The sequence below is a fragment of the Cuculus canorus genome, chromosome 2, assembly GCF_017976375.1.
Source record: "Cuculus canorus isolate bCucCan1 chromosome 2, bCucCan1.pri, whole genome shotgun sequence".
NCBI classification, from domain to species: Eukaryota; Metazoa; Chordata; class Aves; order Cuculiformes; family Cuculidae; genus Cuculus; species Cuculus canorus.
In genome coordinates this window covers 15,900,172-15,921,717 of record NC_071402.1, presented here as the reverse complement: position 1 = coordinate 15,921,717, position 21,546 = coordinate 15,900,172, and the positions used below count along the sequence as shown (strand labels likewise).

The 21,546-nt window shown below is 48.8% G+C and overlaps 1 protein-coding gene across 1 annotated transcript in view; it reads right to left on the bottom strand.

Annotated features, from left to right (window-relative positions):
• EXT1 (exostosin glycosyltransferase 1) overlaps window positions 1–11,761 on the bottom strand; it is a 179,705-nt gene extending 167,944 nt beyond the window's left edge. The window contains exon 1 of the mRNA XM_054058487.1: window positions 10,678–11,761. Within this exon, the coding sequence (XP_053914462.1) occupies window positions 10,678–11,618 (941 nt within the window). The 5' untranslated portion in view covers window positions 11,619–11,761. The remainder of the gene's footprint in view (window positions 1–10,677) is intronic.
• Between the last annotated feature and the right edge of the window lie 9,785 nt (window positions 11,762–21,546).

The following is a 21,546-nucleotide window of genomic DNA, read 5'->3' as shown; positions in this document are numbered from 1 at the left end:
GGAGGCATCTGGGAAGATCTGATGTGCCATCAGCCAAGATGAAAGCACTAGAAATAAAGGATGTGTCGCGTGTTTATTAAAATGGTGGTGAGATTCTCATGGGAAAGCACATCTCTGACATCTCCTTGAAATCACTCCCATAAAAGAGCCACCCAGCAATCTAGGACTGCTAAATTTAGCACCAGTTTTATCTTTTGTTGAATATGCATAAAAGCTCCTCGAAACACGTCCAATCAAAAACTACAACAAAACGTATTTTAAAATCTTGCTTGAACTTATTCACATGCCAGAGCCAACACCAGTGAAGGGAAACCAAACATCAGCTTGAATTAAAACTCGCAGAACTGTAGTTAAAAACACAGGCAGAGAAGGGAGGAAAAGCAGATATGAAAATGCATGATCATCTGAAATATTTCCTCACCTTCAAAAAATGCCGCCTCGAAATTCCTACCTGCGTCATTCACCTTGTTATCCTGCTGTTATCAGATTTTTTATTACTTTCACTTTCAAGAATTTCTCTGGCATTTAGTATGCAGGAGCAATGCACGGGAATAGATCCCGCTGCCACAGATAATGTGGTTCTAAGGGAAACCCATCAATTGTTAATGGCCATGCAAATTGTTGAAACTAGAGTTATTCACAGTTATCTCACTGTGATTTGGTAAGTGTCCATGCCTGATGTGATCACTCACTTGATATATTATTCCATTACAATTCAAGTAGTAGCCTTACCTTTCGATTTTAGGAAAAAAGCACGAGAGAGACTGGGAAGGTGAAGGGATGTTATTTGTTTTAAATTATTTTAAACAGTCATACATACCTTCTTGTGCAAAGGTTTTACAGTACAATAAATCTACAGTCATGCCTCACTGAAACATTTAAATCCCGCAGATTGGGAACTAAACGAGTTTAGTGTACAATTTCAGACCCTGGTCTTGCAAAGCACTTTCTTATGTTTCAACTGTACACATGGTTCCCACATCCTTTGTGGCTCTGGGTCTTCCAGCTGCAGGTTGCACTGTTTTAAATCTTCTGATCAGGGTTTTCTACTGCTTATGCTAAAATTTGCTGACATTTAATAAGCTATAGGCATCTCCTCAAATCCATAATGCATTCACTCTCTTGTAACACCAACTTACTGATCATTAATTTTCAGCTTTATTGCAGCTCCAACATATCAGATGCTTTTTTTTTGCTTCTTGTCTGAGATTCATTACTTTTAGCAAAGTATACTTTGGTTTTTTTTATTTTGTTTGCTCGTTTTTAAACAGTCCTTAAGGGGAAATGTTACTCTTCTCTATAAAGTAATTCTGAAATCACAGTATTAAAAAATAAATCCCATAATTATGTTTTCCATTAGGATTAGATAAATTATATTTAATTAAAAGAAAAATCTACTAGCACCCAGCACAATTGTCGGTGGCAAATAAAGGAGATGAAACATTTATGTGTTTATCTTCCTGAAGAAGCTGATCCAGTCTTCAAGCAGACACACCCAAACAAGCCTTCAGAGATATAATTTCAGACATGATAAACAAAGATTTGTCCTTCGCTTTAGATAAAGGTTCTGCTTTTTAGAGGCAGCCTTTGATTTTATTCTTGCAGACTACAGCAACTACGATTTTGACTTTCTAGCAGTTACACACTGAACTATCCGACTGCACCAGGAATTCCCATATTGCATTAAAATGTCTGCGGTTATTTGCAAAGCAAAAAATGGTATCAGAAGTCAAAATCTTCAAGGAGAATGAAGAAAATCGGGACTCCTAACCAAACTATGCTATGCTCAATCCTCTCTACCACACCACTGCTGTTGGAGGTGATGTTCTCCATCAGCCTGATGGCTGTAGGGGTCATAACACACATACTGCAGCTGCAGGAAATTATACCACCCTCCTTTTTACAGCCTCAGAAAGCTAATAATTAACGGGAGAGGGTACCCCATGTACACTTTGCACACTTTACAGTATGCATTTTCCATTTAGGAATCGCTGCCAGTACTGCTGCGCACAGCCCGTCAGCATGGCGCTCTCAATTTTGTTTAGGAGCTGAACAATGATTGATCTTATTGATTTGCGTCAACAGTGTGACATGGCCGTATCGACCAGTGGTAATTTTGTAGGAGGAGCCGGGAGGGGAACTTGAGATAGTATTTTCTGTAGCACGCCATCCTGCTCAAAGAGAAAATGTCATTAGAGATGCCTGCACTGACACTGACAGGATCGCTCTGGGATTCGAACCGACACAAGCGACGAGACATTTCCCATGACCATGTTCACAGCAAATCCACTGCTAAACACCCAACTGTATAATTATAATCTATTACAATTATGCAAAGAAGTAACACTTCAGAAAGGCCTTCTTATTTCCCATTCTTAGCATTGTATACTTTTGTTTTGCAGCCAATCAACCAAATTAGCCCTAATTCTGTTTCATTCACAAACACAAAGAGTGTATTAGAGGGAAAAAAGTGAACGAAAACGGGAAATTCACTTAGGAATTTGGGAATTATTTCATTTTCATATATTTCTGGACCAGAAACCATCACAAGGGAAAAAAGTCAACTTAAGGCAGAAGAGCTTTACAGAATCCACAAACTGCACTGCAAGAGCCCTTGGAGAAGCAATCAGAAACACCAGTGCTTCAGAACCTTCGGCATCATGCCAGTGAAGCAAGGACAGTTAAAAGGGTAGCATACCAATTGTGACCATACATCCCAACCCATGATAAGTGCCAAACCCTGAAAAAGCTTTTGTGGGGATTCTCCCCCCCAAAACACACAGAGAAGAGCTACTTGATGCTGCTTCTGATGACTGTCGCCTTCTGTCAGAAGTTGCAATTTAGACCTACACTCACCAATGCTTCCCGAAAAGGGGACACATAAAACAATGAATATTTCAGTTTTCCATAGCATTTTTTCTAAAACATTGTAAGGCACTAAAGTAACCTCCAAAAATGCTTAGGGAAACCAAAGCATTCTTCCCCATTTTAAAGGCACACAGAAACATGACCATCAAGCCATGGTGACCAGGCAGCCCACAGCAATCCTCACCATCACACCACAGCCCTGAGACCACACATGCAGGAGCTCCTGCAACAGCCCCGGCAGCACCACACTGCACCCAGGAACTGCAGGAGCACAGAGAATTCTTAATGAAATATGAAATGGGACCCTGGTTCAGTCTATACAAACACCCCAACGCTACCACCTTTCAGGGAACACCCACTTAGCACCCTGTTTGCATCTTTGCTGAGGAGACAGCACTACACCACTGAAAAACTGAGGTTAAATCTCAGCGAGAGGCAGTGGGAGAGATAAGTGGGGAAAACACACGATATTAAAAGAAAATGGCATCTTCTCTCTCTTAGTAGTGAGGAGGCCTAACCCACCAGACTAGCTTAAAGTTATGTTGTCTTATTTCAAGAATCGATAATATTTTATAAAGTCGGATTGCATATGGAAAGCCACCTCACTGGTGGCACTCACACCAGTTCTTTCCCAGCAAAACGGTCAGGCACAACATTTTGCTGAGAAAGGCCCTTTATTTCTTAAAATATTACTTCCCTTTTCTCATGTGAAACAAATCTCCTTTCTTCTCATTTGGAATTCATTCCAAAAACTAGTTTCCCGCACACTGCCGCAGCGTGCTGATCTCTACCTCCGAAATACCTCCCAGGCCCCGTGGTGCCTGCACTGCAACACCAGGACAGGCACTGATCTAAGCACACTCTCCAGTTTCTTCCAGTGCATGAGCGTTAACTGTTACAGAGGACAATTTGCTCCACAATGACTCCCATCACTCTGGCCTGGATCTTTATTTCCCCCATGCATGTCTGGTGCCTGGTCCAGCTCCCTCCCTGCTTCCTCTAGAGACACAGGGATAAGTTATCGTCAGCATTCCGTAGCACTGATGCTCCCTTCAGATGACTGAGGCAGCTCCTAAATTAAAGAGAAGACAGTGACGTTTCCTCCTGAAATTTGGATTAAAAAAGGACAGCATAACTGGATTTACAGAGGAGGAGGAAGAAATCTGCTGCTCAGCATAAACCACGAGAAGGTCTTGAAACATATACATCCCAAAATACGCAGCAATGTGAAAAACTGCAGAACCTTAAATATAACCTGAAGTTACACTCATACATTCCCACATGCTGAACTAATCTCCATATGACATGGGATGGCAGCATATATCTTGCATCATCACCTCAATATAGCCAAGTCCTTGAGAAGTCAGTTGCCTCAGCAGTACAGTGTGGCATTTAACTCCCTTCACAGGCCAGAAAACAGTTATCTACGTACCTACCGATTATTTTTCTCCATTTAGCAAAACAGTTTGTTTACTTAAGACCACAAAACTCTGTGGATTTTCTGAAAGAAACCCTGCAGAGAGAAAGGCAAAACAATCACAGATAATACTCCAGAAATCATCAGATTACAGCACATTCTCTTGACTCACATCTGTTGAGTAAATAAGTGCTTCGTGCTGAACAGTTTCATTTACCTCCCTCTCCCTCAAGCTGCTGCCCGCTTACTTTCCAGTGGGCTGTTCCAGGGCTGTATGTGGGGCAACAGGATTATTTCCAGCAGAGTGAAACCACTAGCCTTTTCCGCTCAGGTTTGTCTTGAGCTGAAATTCCTCTCGTTCAATCCCATCCTGACAGGAAGACATACAAATGCAAAGAAGTCCATGGCTGCAAACACCCCCAATGCAACAGAGAGCAGCAGGCAGCAGCACACAAGCCCCTCAGAATTCAAGCCATGGTTCAGCCATCCCTCTCCCTTAGGACCAGTTTCAGTGAAACTCACCTTAGGCTGATATAAAAAGTCCAAGCCCATGTCTGCCCTGTGAGATGCCTGGTCAGGGATGGTGAGGAGGTGGGAGCACCACGGGATGCTTTGCAGGACCTCCTGGTTGAGGGCATCTTGCTAGGGGCACAGCAGAGCTCCATCCTGCCCAAATGGGTAGCTGGAAACGTTACTTCTAGCTCTATTCTGATCTGGATTCAACAAAACCTTCAAACTACTCATTTCAGGATTAATTCTGCTTAAAATCAAAATGTCTCGGATTCTTTTTTAGTTTGAGTTCTGTTCTATGACCAGAAGTCTCTTCAGTGACAATTATTTATCAATAAATTACACTTGAACAATTTTCCTAGGCAGGAAAAATAAAAGCAGAGCCTCTCCAGCTGTGAAAGCAGCGTTCACTTATGTTTCTGCATACAGAGAATACCTGCTCCGGATCAGATCAGCCATCTACTGTAATGCATTGTCACCACAGAGCCTCACATGAGATGGTTCACAGAAAGATGCAGAACAGCCTGGGGCAAGCAATTATAATAATAACTCGTCCCACAAGAAACCTTAATTACTTGAGGTTAGGAGGGCGCTTGGTTTAAGGCCGGCGGGCAGGGTGGGCTCCTCTGCCAGTGCCTGACCCTACACACCCGGCCACACACGCCGCGGCGCTTGGCACCACTCACACAGGCAAACACGCTCATACGCATGCATCCATGCATTTCTTTCACTCCTTTTCCAAGAGGTAAGAGCCTGGTGCAAAAGGCCAGGCTGAGGAGTGCCATCACCAGCCACAAGTGCAGGGATGCCCCTGTCAGCCCTGCTCCCAGCTCCTGCCAGGGCATTAGCCCAGAGCCTCCCAAGTGGGAGCCCCTACCCCTCCTCAGGGCACTAATTGCATTAAATTTGCGTTTAAAATGCACATAAGGACACGCTGCAGTATGTAGAAAGCAGAAGCAGCAACATGATAGAGCAAATCGCGTATTTCTCAGTCACGTGTCAAAGCTTCGTTATTTACCTGCTTACCACAATTTGAAATAAACGAGTTGTAAAACAGGCAAATCTCCAGCTTCTCAAAAATTGATATTCAAATAAGAAAAACAGTCTTGTGGGGATAGGTCTCTGCAGGAGCCAAGATACTCTGGGAAAATGCCCAAGCGCTCTCAGTAGTTCTTGAGTTTCATCCAAGCTCCTGAAGCAGCTCGGTGATGCATGGACTGATTCCCACCTCAGTTCAGATGTCCCGGTCAACAGCCACCTCGAACCTGGGTGATTTCTCAGCCCTGTCCGAAACAGCTGCAAAGGGCCCAACTTGTGAAGGCTTTTAATACCAAAAATAATTGAGTAAGTGATTAAGCGTGGCATTTATATTTTAAGACAATACAGTAAAGCTCAGTATGTTTAAAATACAAGATTTATGCCTTTGTTCAAAACATACACATACACGCGTATGCAGCATCTGGATCATCATGACATGTTGGAAGGGCATGCCCAAGCTTTACTTCACATTTTTGTGCTGGTCTTATGAGTGGCAAAGTCACTCCTAGTGACTAATTCTACCACTTCTTTCTTTATAAGTCTCTTTCGTTCCTGGTGGGAAGGAAGCAAAACTAGAAGTTGCTTTTCTTCCCAAGCTGTGCTTGTTGCACGACTGTAACCTTTGCTCAGGACAGCATTTTCATGGGTAGGAGGTTTGGCTGTGATTGACACACATTCCACCAGTAGAGTGCATACCAGGTAAAGCTACTCGGTACAGGTTCAGCTTGATATTTTCTCCTGTAAAAGTACATACACAACCCTGCTCAGGCTATCATGTGCCCTGCAGAGATGTCTCAAGCATAAGCACACGGCGTGCTGCTGCTCTTTCCCTCTTCTGCCAGCACACAGCAGCCCCAGGTAGATCCACGCACAGCTCCTTCCACAGGCTCCTCCTCAGCCACACACCTCCAAACTCCTCTCACAGAACTAGTTCCACCTCGTGAGGTCTTGCATGTCTTGATTACACAGGCTTTTTGAGCACTCACCAGTCAAAAAAATTACTAAGTCTACAAAGAACACTTCGCAACTACACTAGTTGTCCTCCACTTTAAGTTCGTATTTCTCCAGAAATACACATCTTGCTCACTTCATCTTCTCCATCCTACTCTCTTCAACTTTTGTTTGTTATTTGCTTTTCCCCCCTTTGTTCCATTGCTATCATTAACTTCAGCTATCCTGCACTGATACGAGCAAAAAGCCTCCTCGAATAAGCTTTTGGCAATACCTTATATTTCTGGATACCATACCAGAGCTGCTACTCTCTCCATGTTGCAAAGGCAGGGCTGTTGCAGATGAGAGGATACACCACAGACATTTTCTTTCCTAGAGAGATTCTTACTTTGGTGCAAATCATATCTCTGCATCTGGCTTTACTGGAACATCACATTCCTCCATTTCTTTCTGTATCCATAGACACTCATACTACCTTCCAAAAAGTAATTATTTGGAACCAGTTAAGCCTGTACATGAATTCTGCCTTTGTTTAAAACACATTGTACATATGTATATATTTAGACTGTCATTAAATGTTTAAGAGGCTGTCTTCAAACTTCAGCAGCAAAACTGTTTATTCGCTTAACTCTTTGTGAAACAGAAAGCTTGACGTTGAAATTCTACCGTGGAGGAATTCAGAAAGCCCAGCTGCCTTAGTGCTGTGTGACAAAGACCAACTTTGACATGAAGGGCACCGTAAAGAAATGAGTTCTCTTTGTTTTCCTTTATATCCTGTTTGCTAGTAGTCTGATCATGATAATACAGTTCATTTTAGTCTGAATCAGTCTCATCTGCTAAGATGCGTAACTGGGAAGCAAATTAATTAGCTGTAACATACAAAAGGATCTTTCAGTACAATTCAGGGAGACAGTCAAATACGCACATGCCCTTCCCTCCCTCCTCCAAATGAAATAAGACACTTCATGCATTTTCTACAGATCAAGAAGTCACCTTTGTCGTCTTTTTCAATCTCTTACAGAGGAAAAAATGCATCCTGTGGACAGGTGGGCCTTGTTCAAACCCAACACCAAATGCTGTGCCATAGAAGAAACCCTATCACAAATAATTTGCAATGTGTGCTGACACCAAGTGTAAAACAATATTAATGCTACCACCCTGTTGACACGAGATTACAGCATTTTAAAATCTGATCACCCAATTTGCCCAGCTTGGCAAGGCCCTACCTAGAGCAAATCATTCATCTTTTGTCCTGGAAAGAACTGGTACCACAGGGCCAGCTCTCCACAACCAGGCAACCCAAGCTCCTGCCTTTCACATGAAGTAAAATAGCCTTGTGTTACAGTAGAGATCGGAAAAATGGCACAGAGAAGAGTGCAATAAGTGACTTTCTCAACTTTACAGATACACAAATACACGTATCCCAAAGAATGCATTTTTCTTCTTTTTGATTAAAACCTTATGGGCGTCTTGTGAAATCCAAGCCCAAAAAGCCCCACGAGAGCAGCTCTGTGTGCAGTTTTCACAGCCCAATTGTATTTAGAGACATTTCTTTGCCAAGCACTACAGCCTTGTTCATGATCGGATGCTGCTTTAGGTGGAGTCCCTCCTACAGCTTTCACACCTGGTTTACACATTGGCACAGAAGTATCTCACCCATCTGACCAAGGATGTGACCTTGTTGGATTTTATAAAAGGAGTGGAGCACCAGGAGTGGTCCGTATTTGCACGGAAGAGACAGAGAATGCAGACCACTGCCGGACACAGTGCTGGGAGATCAGCAGATGGCATACTTTGCTGAGAATCAGCAACAAAGCAGGAGTGCAAAGGGGCAGCACCACACTTAGGAAGGTGCCCTCGCTCAGATGAGATGCTGGGCTCAAGCGCTTCAGCATTTGCAGTCATTCACCGGAGAGCTCGTTCATCTCGGTGGCCCAACAACAGACTCAGCCTGCCTCAATTCTCCCAGTAATCTTAATTTCTCGTAATCACCTTTTTGTGCCTCCTGTCTTTAACAGCAGTGTTGTAACAAATGCTTAAGTTCCCACACACCACCTCAGGAATAGCCACAGTTTAGCAGCAGGTATGTTTTTTTGTATTAACAGAACAGAGCCCCAGCTGGGTTCGCGCTTCCAAATCCCCTGAGTGTTATGTACACCCCTTGTTACAAAAGAAGCATCAAACACACTTTAGGAAGAACTTACGAGCGGAGGACTAGTTTTATAAGACCAAATGGCATAGCTATAAAAAAATTTAATATGGCCCTAGTCGCATCAAACCACAGGCGGGTATGTTTGTTTTTATGACAACTCGACAGCACATATGCTGTGGAACGCAGCAAATAATCAGCACTTTTCGTATCTGTAAATTAGCTCCAATTGCTGAGATCTATGCCAAGAACCAGCACAGCCTGCAAGGCTATAGTTGTTGGGTCTCTTTTCCTCCCCTCCAAAAAATATTCCCTAGAGGAGCTCACAAACCAAAGGGACTCCCAGGTCACAAATAACATGAACTCAGCTTGGTATCTCTACTGATCAGTCGGTTCCACCGCTGTATCACTTCCACATGTGCATCGTTTTACCACTCAGACACCAGTTTCCTGAAAGTGAATGGGATTTTAAGTCCACCAGGTATCTGCAGCACTGTCTTCTGCCCCTGTAGTAGATTTACAGTAACCGAAGGTTGAGCAGAGTTCACTCAGGCACACACAGGCTTCCCAGCGCTGCGGTGCCGACCTTCCCAGTCTCTCCCAACCCCCCGTGGCTAGTTTCGGTGGAGAAACAAGGCAGCGAGCTGGAAATTTTCATCAGCATTAATGCCACCGTAGTTTCCTCGCGACTGCTCCCCAGGAGTATTTTTCCACCCACGGTTCCTCTATGCATCACAAACCCCTCCAGCCGCTGGCAGTTCCACTGTATGCTACTAACATGCTACTAACCCAGTGCTACACGCCTGGTCTGTTTTAATGCAGCGTCTAACTCCTACTACACGGGAAACATTCTTATGCAAAAAAAACCTTCATACACAGACACCTACTCTGCTGCAAAAGTAGCGGTGGTCGGCGTTTAAATGAACTAATCGGTTGCAAACAGCTTAGTCAGCATCGCAGCCCGGGCGGCAATTCCCAGGGAGCGATTTTCCCGACAGCTATATATACAAACCTGAAAAGCAGACTGGAAGACAAGGGTAGCACCACAACGACAGAAAATTTGGCTACACAGGGACATTACCAACAAATAAAGACCGGGGAAAACCAAGAAACCAAGCGGTTCACAGAAACCACACGCTGTGCTGGCGCTGCCGGCGTATCCTCTCAGACGTGAAAATCAGAAACTCAGACACAGGACATACACGCAGTCAGCGTTTCTTTTTTCCTCCTTTCTTTACTGATGCTTTGCCGGTTCGAACAGAGAACGAAAAGACGGCGAGGCAACTAACCGCCTCGCCTGCAGAGCTAAGAGAGGCAGCGGGCAGGCGCCGGGCAGCGCTCCGTGGCGAGCGCATCGCTCCGAGCAGCCGAGCCACAGCGGGGAAGGGAAGGGAGGGAGGACTCGTACGAACTTTGTCTCGGGGCAGGGAAGGCAACGGGCCGCGTCCCCGGGAGGCAAAGGGCGGTGCCAGAAGGCAGAGCATCCTTCGGCGGAGCTGCCCGCGCTGGCGAAGCCGAAGGTCTGCGGGTGCAGGTCAGCGCTCCCGAGGCTGCGGGACACCTCCCAGACGGCTTTCCCGGCCACGGCAGCCTCGCGCGGGACCCGAGGAGCGACCGACCCCGCCCGAAGCAGAAATCGCAACTTTTCCTCCGGCCAGCGAGCAGCCGCCGGCGGGCCGCCCATCTGGCCACATCTGCCCGGGAGCCTCCGGGGATGCGCGCACGGGGAAGGGGGCTCACTTACTTTTCGTATTCGGCGTTGTCTCGATCGCAGCGCGAATCCTTGTGCTTTTGCCAGTCTTTGCCATGCTTGCAGGTGGTCAGGAGGACAACATCCTCTCCGTTATGGACGTGATATAAGGCATTCCTGGTGTCTGACCCTATCCCCGTCAGGTACCTTTTCCCCTTGAATACCAACATGTACTTCCTGAGAGGAGGGATGGTGTTAAACCTCAAAAATCCCTTCTCCCCTCCTGTCCTAGGATGATCCTTAGAAAAGAGCGGGATAGAAACGTCAAAGTTGGGTCTGAAGTTTTCAGTACTGATGCTGGCTTTAGCCAGCATGGCCTGGCCGATATCGAACCCCACATCCTCGGTGTAATCGGGCCAGGTGCCGGAGTATAAATTAAAAATCAGGTGGTTTCTGCCGTTGTTCCACAGGTGGAGGCTCTGCACCTTGGAGCGGAGGTTGTGCACGTACTGGGGGGAGAGCTGGTCCCGGTCCAGCGTGTCCAGGCTGAGCACGAAGAGGCACGCCTGCCCGGGGTCGGAGGTGTAGAAGCGGGACCCCTCGATGGCGGCCAGGACGTTCTGGTAGCTCTCGGCGATCTTCTCGCCTTTCTGCTGCGGGTACACGTACACCTTGAAGCCGTTCCTCCGGCACTGCGCGAAGTCGAAGCAGGACTCCATGCGGCAGCGGCGCCCGCGGTACAGCCCGGCGCTCGCGTCCTGCCGCTGCCGGGGCGACACGCGGCCACCCTCGGGGCCGGAGCGCTCGGCTGGGGCGAAGGGGCGCAGCGCGTCGCGGAAGCGCGGCCAGGGCCGCTCGGCGCCGGGGCGCGGGCCATGCCGGGCGCCGGGCGGCGGGTGCCGGGCCGCCCGCAGCCGCGCGCCCCCCACGTAGAGCAGCAGGGCGAGACAGGTGCCGGCCGACAGCAGCATCAGGTAGCGCTTTTTGGCCTGCATGTGTCCGGCGGGGGGGCTCCGGGGGGCTGCGGAGGAAGGCGGGGGCGGCCCGAGCTCGCCGGGCGCCGCTCTCAGCTCCGCTCCGCCATCTTCCCGCCGCCCAGCGCTTCAAACTCTCTCCGCCCGCCTCCGCCCGGCACCGTTCCGCGAGCCGCCGGCCGTGGGGGCCGCGCATGTGGGCGACCGCCCGGCCGCGACGGCTCGGCGTCCCGGGGGGGGGCAGGGGAGGCGGCGGGCGGCCCGGCGGCGGCCGGCGGGGCGCCCCGCGTGCGCTCGGGGGCGGGCCCCGGGGCAGCCCCGCTCCCGCCTCCGCCGCCCGCCCCTCACAGCGCGCCGCGCAGCCTGACGAAGCCCCGCATCGCCCGGTACGCCGCTCGCCGCGCTGCCGATGAATGGGGGGCCCCCCCCACCGGCGCGAAGCGAAGCGGCGAGGACTCTCCTCCCTCTCCTCCTCCCGCTCCTCCCCCCGCTGCCCGCCCTCCCCCGGTGCGGCGGAGCCCCGGCGCTGCCCTGCCCTGCCCGCCCGCGGGCTGCGCCCCCCGCCTCACCCGGCCCCCCGCGCGCCGCCCCCGCCCCGGCCCCGCCGCGCTGACCTCATCCAGCCACGCGGCCGCGCGCGCCCATTGGCGGGGCGTCACGTCCGGGGGGGCGGGGCTTCCGCTACGCCCATTCATAACGCGCTGGATTGGGGGGGAATCGGCAGCTCCGCCCGGCGGCACTGATACGCTGGGATTTGTGCTTGCCGCTTCTGGTCTGCCGTATTGGGGGGTGTCCGCCCCCCCCCCCCCCCCCCCCCCCCCTTCGGTGCAGACCACAGCCCTGTCCAGTATGCAGCTGGGTGCAGCACCCGATCTGGTTCGCCGCTCCCGGTGCCTCCTCTAGCCCTGCTCCGGTTCCCCTCGCCCAGTGCTGCCCCCAGTCCTGCTCGGGTTCTCCGCCTCCTAGATTCTCCAGCCCCGCTCCGGTTCCCCGGGACAGCCCGACTCGTAGCCCTTAGCCTCTACCCGGCTCACTGCCCGCTGCAGCCCCCGGCCCCGCTCCGGCTCGCTGGGTCAGCCCGGTTCGGCTCCCGGCCCCGCTCCGGTTCGGCCCCGGGCTCGCATGGAGCCGCTGCCGCCCCCTGCCAAGCCGCTTGCAGTGCCGAGAGGGCAGAGCGGAGTGCCCAGAATGGGGAGATCTCACAACATCCCCTTTCGGGGGCGCCTGGGAAAGCAGAGGGTCCTTCGCGGTGCGGGCAGGGCCGGGGAGTGTGGCCGCGGCCGCCCTACCCTCTCCCCGGCGATGAAGGGCTGGGGCTCTGCTGCCTGCGTTCGCTCTGCCAGCCCCGCGGGCTGTCGGATCGGGAGCACTCGGTGCTCCACACCGCTGTTAAGGGTGCCGTGTGGCTGGCATCCCTCGGGAGCAGGCTCTGAGTCTCCTGGAGGTGGATGCTTGGGGCTGGCAGACTGAGAAAATGCTGATCCAGTGAGTAAGGCTGTATGGAGCTGCCCGAGCACCCAACCTTCCCTGCAGCTGCGTGTTTGTGCTCGATTTCATCTGCTCCTTGGCGTGTGGTTCCATTGCCTGCAGCCTGGGTTACTGGGGACAGCCCTCGTCTCTTGGGCAGGATGTGCTGAATGGCAGACGCGGGCAGGGATGGCTGGAGGGGATGGTGGGAGTGCAGCTGGGAGCCTCGGCTTGCTCCAGCACACGTGGTGCTGGAAGAGGTGATGGAATCGTGGATGGGTGTATGTGTTTCGTTCCTGCTAGCTCATTAAGTAATAGCAGGGAAATCAAATGGGACAGGCTTCAAGTTGGTTGCACAAGACCCCAGGCATCAAGAAACTATGCAGTGCTAGAAGCCTGTGCCAACGCGCTTTCCTTGTCTCTTGTATCCAACTGTGATACCACCACCCACACTCCTGCTGTCAGGTCCAGAGGGGCTTCACACCAGCTGGAGGCAGAAGCCCCGTCTTGGCCAAAAGCTTCCCCAACCCCATAGTCTTGCATGACCATCCCACCAATAAGCTGTGACTCTGGTCATGTCTTCTCTTCTCTCTCTGCTTCTATAGTTTTGAGGAGAAATATAAGGATAATGTGTGTGAAGGCAACGTGCCTCCTCAGTGAAAGAGGTGAGAGCTGACCATGGAAGGGCACATTACTGACTGTAAATGAGGTTTGATCTTGTAGCTGGAACAAAGAGAAGAAAATTCCCTTCCAAAATAATTTGATTGTAGGGAGGAGTGTTGAAGGAAGGAGGCCAGGGCTTGAGGCAGAAGAAAGGAGTTTGGAATAATAATAAGTCAGATTCTGAGAAGAAAGTCATATCTATGGCTGGTGTAGACTTGGGTCCAGGGTCAGAAATTTTGGCTGGTGACCTGATAGTGGGGGAGCAGGATTAAATACTAATGTGTTAATTAACCCTGTAATCTTTCCCTGAAACATTTGTCACAGCCCACATACCAAAACTGGGATACTGTTCAAGAAAAAAAGAGGTCAGCTTCTTGAAAGGTGAACCAAGGCTGCTCACAGGGGCACCTTCTGTCAGGTACAGGAAGATGGAATCCCATTACTGTCTGCAAATTAAGCCTCTGGGGGCTGGTTTCAAACAGAAAAGGAAGCCTGTGAGCTTTGCTGCTTGTGCCAAGGACAGTAGCTGTTGCGAGTAGGTTTTGGGAATGAGGTGCTGGTGAGCCAGAGGCACGAAAGCACAGCTCACCACAACAGAGAAGTGTGGGAGGGAAGTAAAAGCTGCTGGGTTTCCAGATGAACTGTCCTGCACGTGAGGTGCCTGCACTGTTGCCCACTTCTCAGCAGCAGTGAGCACTTAAGATTTAAAATATTTGGGTCTGGACAAAGGCAGCCAGGGTGTTGTTTTAAAGGACAGAGAAATAAACCTCTGCTGATCACGGCTGATGTGCTTTTTCCATTGGACTTCTGAGTTGCGGTACAATTGCTCCAGACAGATCTGGATGCTGTTGCACCGCCATGCAAGACTTCCTTCAGGAAACATGCATTCCCCTAACTGCGGAGAGGGGGGGGTGATGGTGATTGGTTGTCTTTTTGAAGCTCGCCTCTCTAAACCTGCTATCACCTGCTGTTTGTAATTTTCCTAAGTTAACAGAATGAAATCAGCCTGTCTCCAGCGTGTTTCATTGCTGCTGCTTGGGCACTGTGAGTGACATGGCAGCCAACAGGAATTGGGCAGCCTGCCTTCTTCAGCTGCCAACGGAGAGTTATCCCCAGCCCCAGCAGGCACTGGAGATGGAATGCTCCAAAAATTGGAAGCTTACCTTGCTCCATGGTAATAAATCTGCCTGCATCCGCTACCAGGCAGGTGTGTGGTAGAGCACAAACCAGCATATAGTAGAAACTTTGCCTGGAGAAGAGGAAGGATTGATGGTGAAAGGATATTTCAGTGTATCTATGCAGCAGAGACATGAGTCACAACCCCCAGGTGTGCTCTTGCCACTGGTGCCTGCTAAAGGGTCTGCAAGGTTGCAGGTGGCTTTTGACCCTGGTCCGTTACCCTTTGCACTCTTGCAAATAATTTATGTCTTCACGTGGCTGGCAGTTGTCTGGGAACCTGTCCAAGCTCTCAAATGAAAGGCCAGGAAAGAGAATCGGTTTTCTATTTCTGGTTTTGCAACTTAACACCTGTCCAATCTGTGTTGAGTCACTTCAGGCCAGATTCTCAAAGAGGTGGATTGGCGTGGACTCCTCTTTTTGAGTCTTTCTGTTAGTGTCTAGCTTGAGGTGCCTCTGAAAAATTCCTCAGAGCTGTGTGCTCAGCTGCCACCTAACTCTGGAGGAGCACGAAGTCCATGGTACCTTCTACCTTTTATATGTGAAAAAATCCTTATTGCTTTACATACTTGGGTGCACCTTAGTTTTCATGCTATTGAGTAATGTTCTTGGCTGACACACTGGGCCTTAGATGTTCCTCTACCAACTTTGCTCACAGGGTTCAATCTTGAACCTCACAACATGCATCTTGGATTAAAAGCAACACAAAACCTAAGAGAAGATGCTGTCACATACTCACCTCTCCCTAAACCCCTCTTTTCTTAATCCAGTAACTCTGTTTAGAGTCTTTGCCCAAGTAGGAGACCTGGAATCATCTTCCAGGAGAGCATCCTCCCAGGGTAGGTGAAGTGGGACTCCCCTACTGAGACTGGCTTGTTATAGGTAACTACCTGGGATAATCACTCTACTAGATTGTTTGTGGGCCTCAGATTTCCAGGTAAATGGGGCTGATAATGCTTTCCTGGCTAACAGGACAGCCTGAGAGCTAATTTATCACCATTGTCAAATGTGTCATGGTCCTAAGGAGAAAAGCAGTGTAAAAACGCAGGGTGGCTAAGATGTTTGGAAGGGCTTGGCCACAGGCAGATGTGCAGTTAAAAAATGTTATTCTGCTTAATCAGCTCAGACTGCCATTCTTGGTGCCACTGCATGCTTTTCCATGGTTAAGTGCAGCAAGAATTTCCTAAGAATTAATGAAAAGCTTGCAGAGCCGGCAGCCTGAAGCTCCAGGCTTGGCTCTATATTTAGAAGCCTAAACGAAGGCAGACGAATTTCCACAGACACCAAGTATCCACCGATCCCACTTTGGTTTGGGTGATTATACACAGATTGAAGAGTGAAGCTTTCAGCAGAAGCCCTCACCTGGAGGCTGCGATAGAGGAACTGACTCCTGTGTGATGTTTGTGCACCTTTTGGAGGGAGCTGAGAATGTCCCCAGGAGGAAAAACCAGTGCTCTCCTTTCGTTCAGTAATCAACAGTGACGAGGTAAACTTTTGTAAAGCATTTTTTTAAGTCCAGTCCCCAGTCTGGAAAGATTTAAGGCTGGCTTGCAAAATGTCTCTGCCTTCAAATAGCCCTTGCCCAGGCTTGTGTTACTTTATCAAAAAGAGAAAAGGGGGGGGGGGGGGGAGAAGAGAAGGACGGAGCAGACTTTTAAACAGTTTTTTATGGAATGGTCATACTCTGTTAAAATTATTCCTCAGCTTGGAGCAAACTAAAGTGATCTTTGCTCCACAAATTAATATGAACACTATGGTTGTTTATCACATCTTGGTAATACCACATGGAAATAAAAATATCAACTCTTATCCGTTCAAATAGCTAAGATGTAACTGTTAGAGCTTCAGCACTGCAACAGCTGTTTCTCATGTCCTCGGAAATAATTGGTTGTTACAGAGGCTATTTAAATGTGAGAAAATCACTGCAGTTTTATAATTAGTTTATTTTTGAGGAAAAACACAACTGCCCTTTGCTAGGAAGGTGAGGGTTTCAGGTGGGATGTGGGACGGCAGCGTAGGCACCTGATTGACTGTGACATTAAACAGATAGTAAAACCAGAGGATTATAAATATTAAGATCTTAATCTCACAGTAGAGCCCTGCTGGGGGAAAGCCAGAGACAAATAAGGCCTTGCCTTAAACTCGCTGTAGGGTCGGGGCCCTGATGTGCCATGTTATGGAGCAGGAGGACTGTGCTGAGGAGGTGTAAATACAAGCTGCTGGCTCTGACAGTAGCGTTGTATGAGATTCATTAGAGGACTTAGGCACTTTGTGGCTATATCTAGTACACAAATTTATAAAAGTTTCTCTTTGGGTGCAGCCTAATTCGGAAACACCTGAAGTCCACAAACATCTAGTGTGGTGTGATCAGGAAAGCTCAGTGGCTGCCTGAACGTCTGCTCTCGAGCATGACCAGTGTTGCAGATGGCTTGGGAACAACCAGCAGCAAGGTTCCTGGCCCCCTCTTCACAGAGCTGGTGGCCTGGTTCTCCACTTGGTTCAACTTTTCCCTTGATACCTCCAGGGAAGAGACTTGGCCAGTGGCCGCTCTGGGGAAAGGCCTGGGCTGGTTTGCACCAGCCCACTGAGCAGGAGAGTCGGCAAAGAGAGAATGTGGCACAGGGGACAGGCAGCCAGGAAAGCATCCTGCCAGAAGCCCTGCAGAGATGCTGTGGCATGGGTTAAATCTCCATTGCCAGTTTTGGGAAAGAGCTGGCAAACACTGCTCACTTTGCAAGTAAGTTCATAGCCGGGAATCCCGAAGGAGAGGAAAGGGAGGCATGTAACGACTGCACATGGCGCAACCCTGTCCCCAATATTTCGTAAGGGTTTTTTTTTAATTAGCGCTCTTGCCTATTGCTTTGACTTCTGTGTGCTTAAGTTTTGCTGGTCATTCCCTCCCTCCTGTGTTGGAAGGGGGGCGCATGGTGGCTTGTGCAGTCTGCAAGGCATCTGCATGTAGCTGGCTGGGCTTTGGCCCGTAGCTTCACTGGGACAAAGACTTGGCTCCAAAGGCTCTGCAGAAACAAGCCGCAGGACTCTTCCCCACAGCGTATGCTTTCTCTACGCACTGCCTAATAAAAACTGTTTCACAGCAAAGGCAGGCTGGCGGAGTGAGCCGCAGCTCTTAGGCGGGTGCTATTCCCGAGAGCGCCGGCAGTCTTAGCCGAGCCTATTTATTGATGCTTCTACCTTCAAGGAGTAATAAGTTCCAGATTTACTCCCTTTCTAACTGAGCATCTTTCAAAGTGGGTGTAGAACTATTTAAATAGCTTCTGTGGAGGTGGGATGAAAAATTGCTCTTATTCCATAGTCTGCAATCAGCACCAAACAAGCACTTTTCTCTACTGCACACACAAACAGGCAAGCATATACCAGCAGCCTCAGCACTTTAGATCTGATTTTCTGCTCACTAGTGTAAGACATGAGGAATTCCACTAACATCAACAGAGCTTCAACAGTGTAGTTTTTATTTTATGTTATTTTTAACCCCGTTAAATCTCTATTGTTTTTTGTGGCTATTTTTTTACCACTGGGACTTCTCAGTGGCTGTGCTCTGGGAAGAGGCAAACCCCTACTGTGGTGCATGGACAATGTAGACCCACTGCGGCCCCTGCTGCCCGGCGCAGCAGAGCCACAGCATGGTTCTGTGCAGCTTTTCACCTGGGTTTTGGAAGGTTCGGGGAACAGTTCTGTGAGCCACTTCTTCCTGAGCAGACAAACACATCCTCCTACACCAGACAGACGAGCTTGCAGGCAGAGGCTGTAGGTGTTCTGTGGTGCCAGCCTGGGATATCCAAAGTGGCTTATTGTTTTGCCAGCTCACCTACGGGAAGAGCCTCAAACCTGAGGTCTGGTCACTTTGGCAGAGCAGAACCCAGTAAAGAATAAATGTTAAGAGTGCAAGGCCTCAGACTCATCTCTGCTTGGATGGATCAGAAATGTAGCAGGGAGCAAAGAGTACAAAGAAGCCCTGGCCTTGAGAGGTGTTGCAGTCAGAGGAGAGCCATCCTCTTCTGTAGCTTCCAGAGAGAGCCTCTGTCCATACCAAAGGGAAGTGCAGCCGCTCATCCTGGCAAACCCCAACTAAGGTGTGGGTCATCAGTGAGTCAGTTCTGCAGCTGGTGATGTGCAGCATTTTCGTGCACCACTATTTTTCTCTTTTGGTGCAAACATGGGTGGCAATCTGATTAGCTTATGATTCATGATTTGGCTAATGTCCCTACTTCCCTCAGTCCCCACCTGTTCAAATAACTACTACGGTAATGTAGGCTGTTAACTTGAAATAACTTTTCCAACCCCTTTTGTAAATGAGCTCTGCAAGCTGCTTTAAGTCTCATCCATGGGCAGAAGTTGTAATAATTTAACTTGAATGCTTTTAAAACTAGCCCAGCCTCGCACAAAACTCTATGTAGGCATTTAAGAAGAAGAAAGTTCACTTCAAGCTGTTCCTAATCAACTAACACCATGATCAGATGTGCTGTTCTGCTCAGCGCTACTTCTTGCCAAAGGCCATTCCCTCCCCAGCTCTGCCATGCAGAAATACTGCTCTTCATTGAGTCGTAACAGCAGGATCCAGGTGAGCAAACCTTCCCATTCAAGGAGTCACCTGGAACATTGTATCAGAGGGGAATGAGGAGAGGCTGCTCCGTGCAGTTTGACTCCCAGACCTCAGCAGAGCAGAGAGAAAGCCAGCCTGCGCAGCCGTGGTGGGCTGAGGCTGGTAACTTGAGCCCACTCAGCTACCATCACATCAGCGAGTCTGACTCTGCTCCTTTGGTCACCCAGTCCCATGCCCACTACTCATCATTGTGGTTAAACAAACCTGATCGAGTCACACCAGTGGCTCCTTATGCCCTCTGCACCAATTTAAACAGATCAGTCAGGCTCAGGGAAACTTCCCAAAAGGTGTAGATTATGTAAGCAGTGCAATAACGAAGAAGGGGAGGTGGGGAGAAAAATGAAAAAAGGGAAATACAGGTCTGAACTCTCGAGAGGATGGGTTTATTCTATTCCCCAGCTGGTCAAGATATTACAACAGAAAGGTCAGATAATTTTGAAGCATACATGCATTTCAGCATCTATGCTTGCACCCTTGTGAAGACCACTAGACAAATCCTGATCTCACCTAGTCCTCTCCTGACCAAGCTCCTCTGCATCCACTCACCTCATTTCCTGCACAACCCTCAGTTCACAGTTTGGTGCATTGTAGTGTGTTTAGCTCTCACTTCAATTGCAACAGGTATCTAATCTTTTACCTGTAAATTCCCCCTTCCTCAGTGGCAGGTTGGGGTTTGCGTGCAGCACCCCACGCCACGGGTAGGGTGCAAAGCCTCTGGACCTCTCAAAACCAGGGCTAAGGCAGTGGGGAAAGGAGCGGCTGCATGACCATGCTTCTGCAGTCAGGATCCAGGTTTTGCACCAGTAGAGGCAGATGCTTTGCCCATGGGTAAAAGCAGTAGGTTCACCAAGGAAGTGCCTCTCCATAGGTGGTGTGCTAATTTCACCCCTGGCAAACAGCATTAATATAATACATCAAAGCTGGGTGCATTAATAGCAAACCAAGGGAAAGGATTTGCTATACATGCTAGCTACTTTTCAAATGCAAATGTCTGTTTTAAATCAGATTAAGACAGAAGGAAGCCTAGAGAATGCCAATAATTAATACATGATAACGGAATAAACATCCAGGGCATCAAAAGGTAAAATGCAATCACAAAGATGAAAGTAATTCGTCTTCTCCACTCAGGCTGCTCTGCTGCACAGAGTATGTGTGTGTAAGTCCCCATTCCCATTTCTAAAGGCAAGCAGTGAGTGTAAAACCAAAGCAGCTGTTGCTATTGAGTAGCACCCCTTTTCTGCTGCAAAGGAAATAAGAAGAATTCTTAAGCTCAGCCAGGGAAGCGTAGAATCTCTGGGCTGGGGTTGGCTCTCCAGACTCCCTAGATTTTGTGAGCCATGCTGCTGCAGAGAGGGAGCCTTTAGCAGTCACTTCTATTCATTGGTGTGACCTTGGCCCCTTAGGATGTGCACATCTAGCTTCTGTGGCTTTAAACCAGTGAGAAGGGTGATGACTGGGTTCCCCACTGAGCCATTAGCGGACTTCAGAAATAGTTTGCCCTGACTCCTTTTCCATACCCGTAAAGCAGCCCAGCCTCTTCCCCTCTCCCTTTGCTCCCCTAGACCAGCATGTTTAGTTATAGTTGAGGTTGCAGACGGATGTATCACATCTACCTTGAATCTTAAAAGCAGAGAAATAGGAAAATTGAGGGAAAATGTTAACAGACTCTATCTCCCTTTCTTATTTCTTAAAATTCACATAGTGCTGGCATTGGACCCCGGGCAGTGCTCTGTGGTTTTACTTCCTTCTTCAGCTGATACTGAAATAGCAGCACTTACTGCTGCTTTATTAAGCTTGCATAAGGCATCAAACTGTAGCAGGTCTTGCATATCGATTGTATCAAGAGATAAGCAGGTCTGACTTGCACACAGTCCATGCATGTGCGAAGCGAGCTTCTCTGAAGGCAGATAAGCATCACTATTAATGTTTGAAAGCTGCTGCTCAGTAGTGAGCTCTGTCAGAGAAGCCTTGTGGCTGCTGGTTTCACTGGCTGGTCTATGTATCAGTCCCTGGATTTGGAAC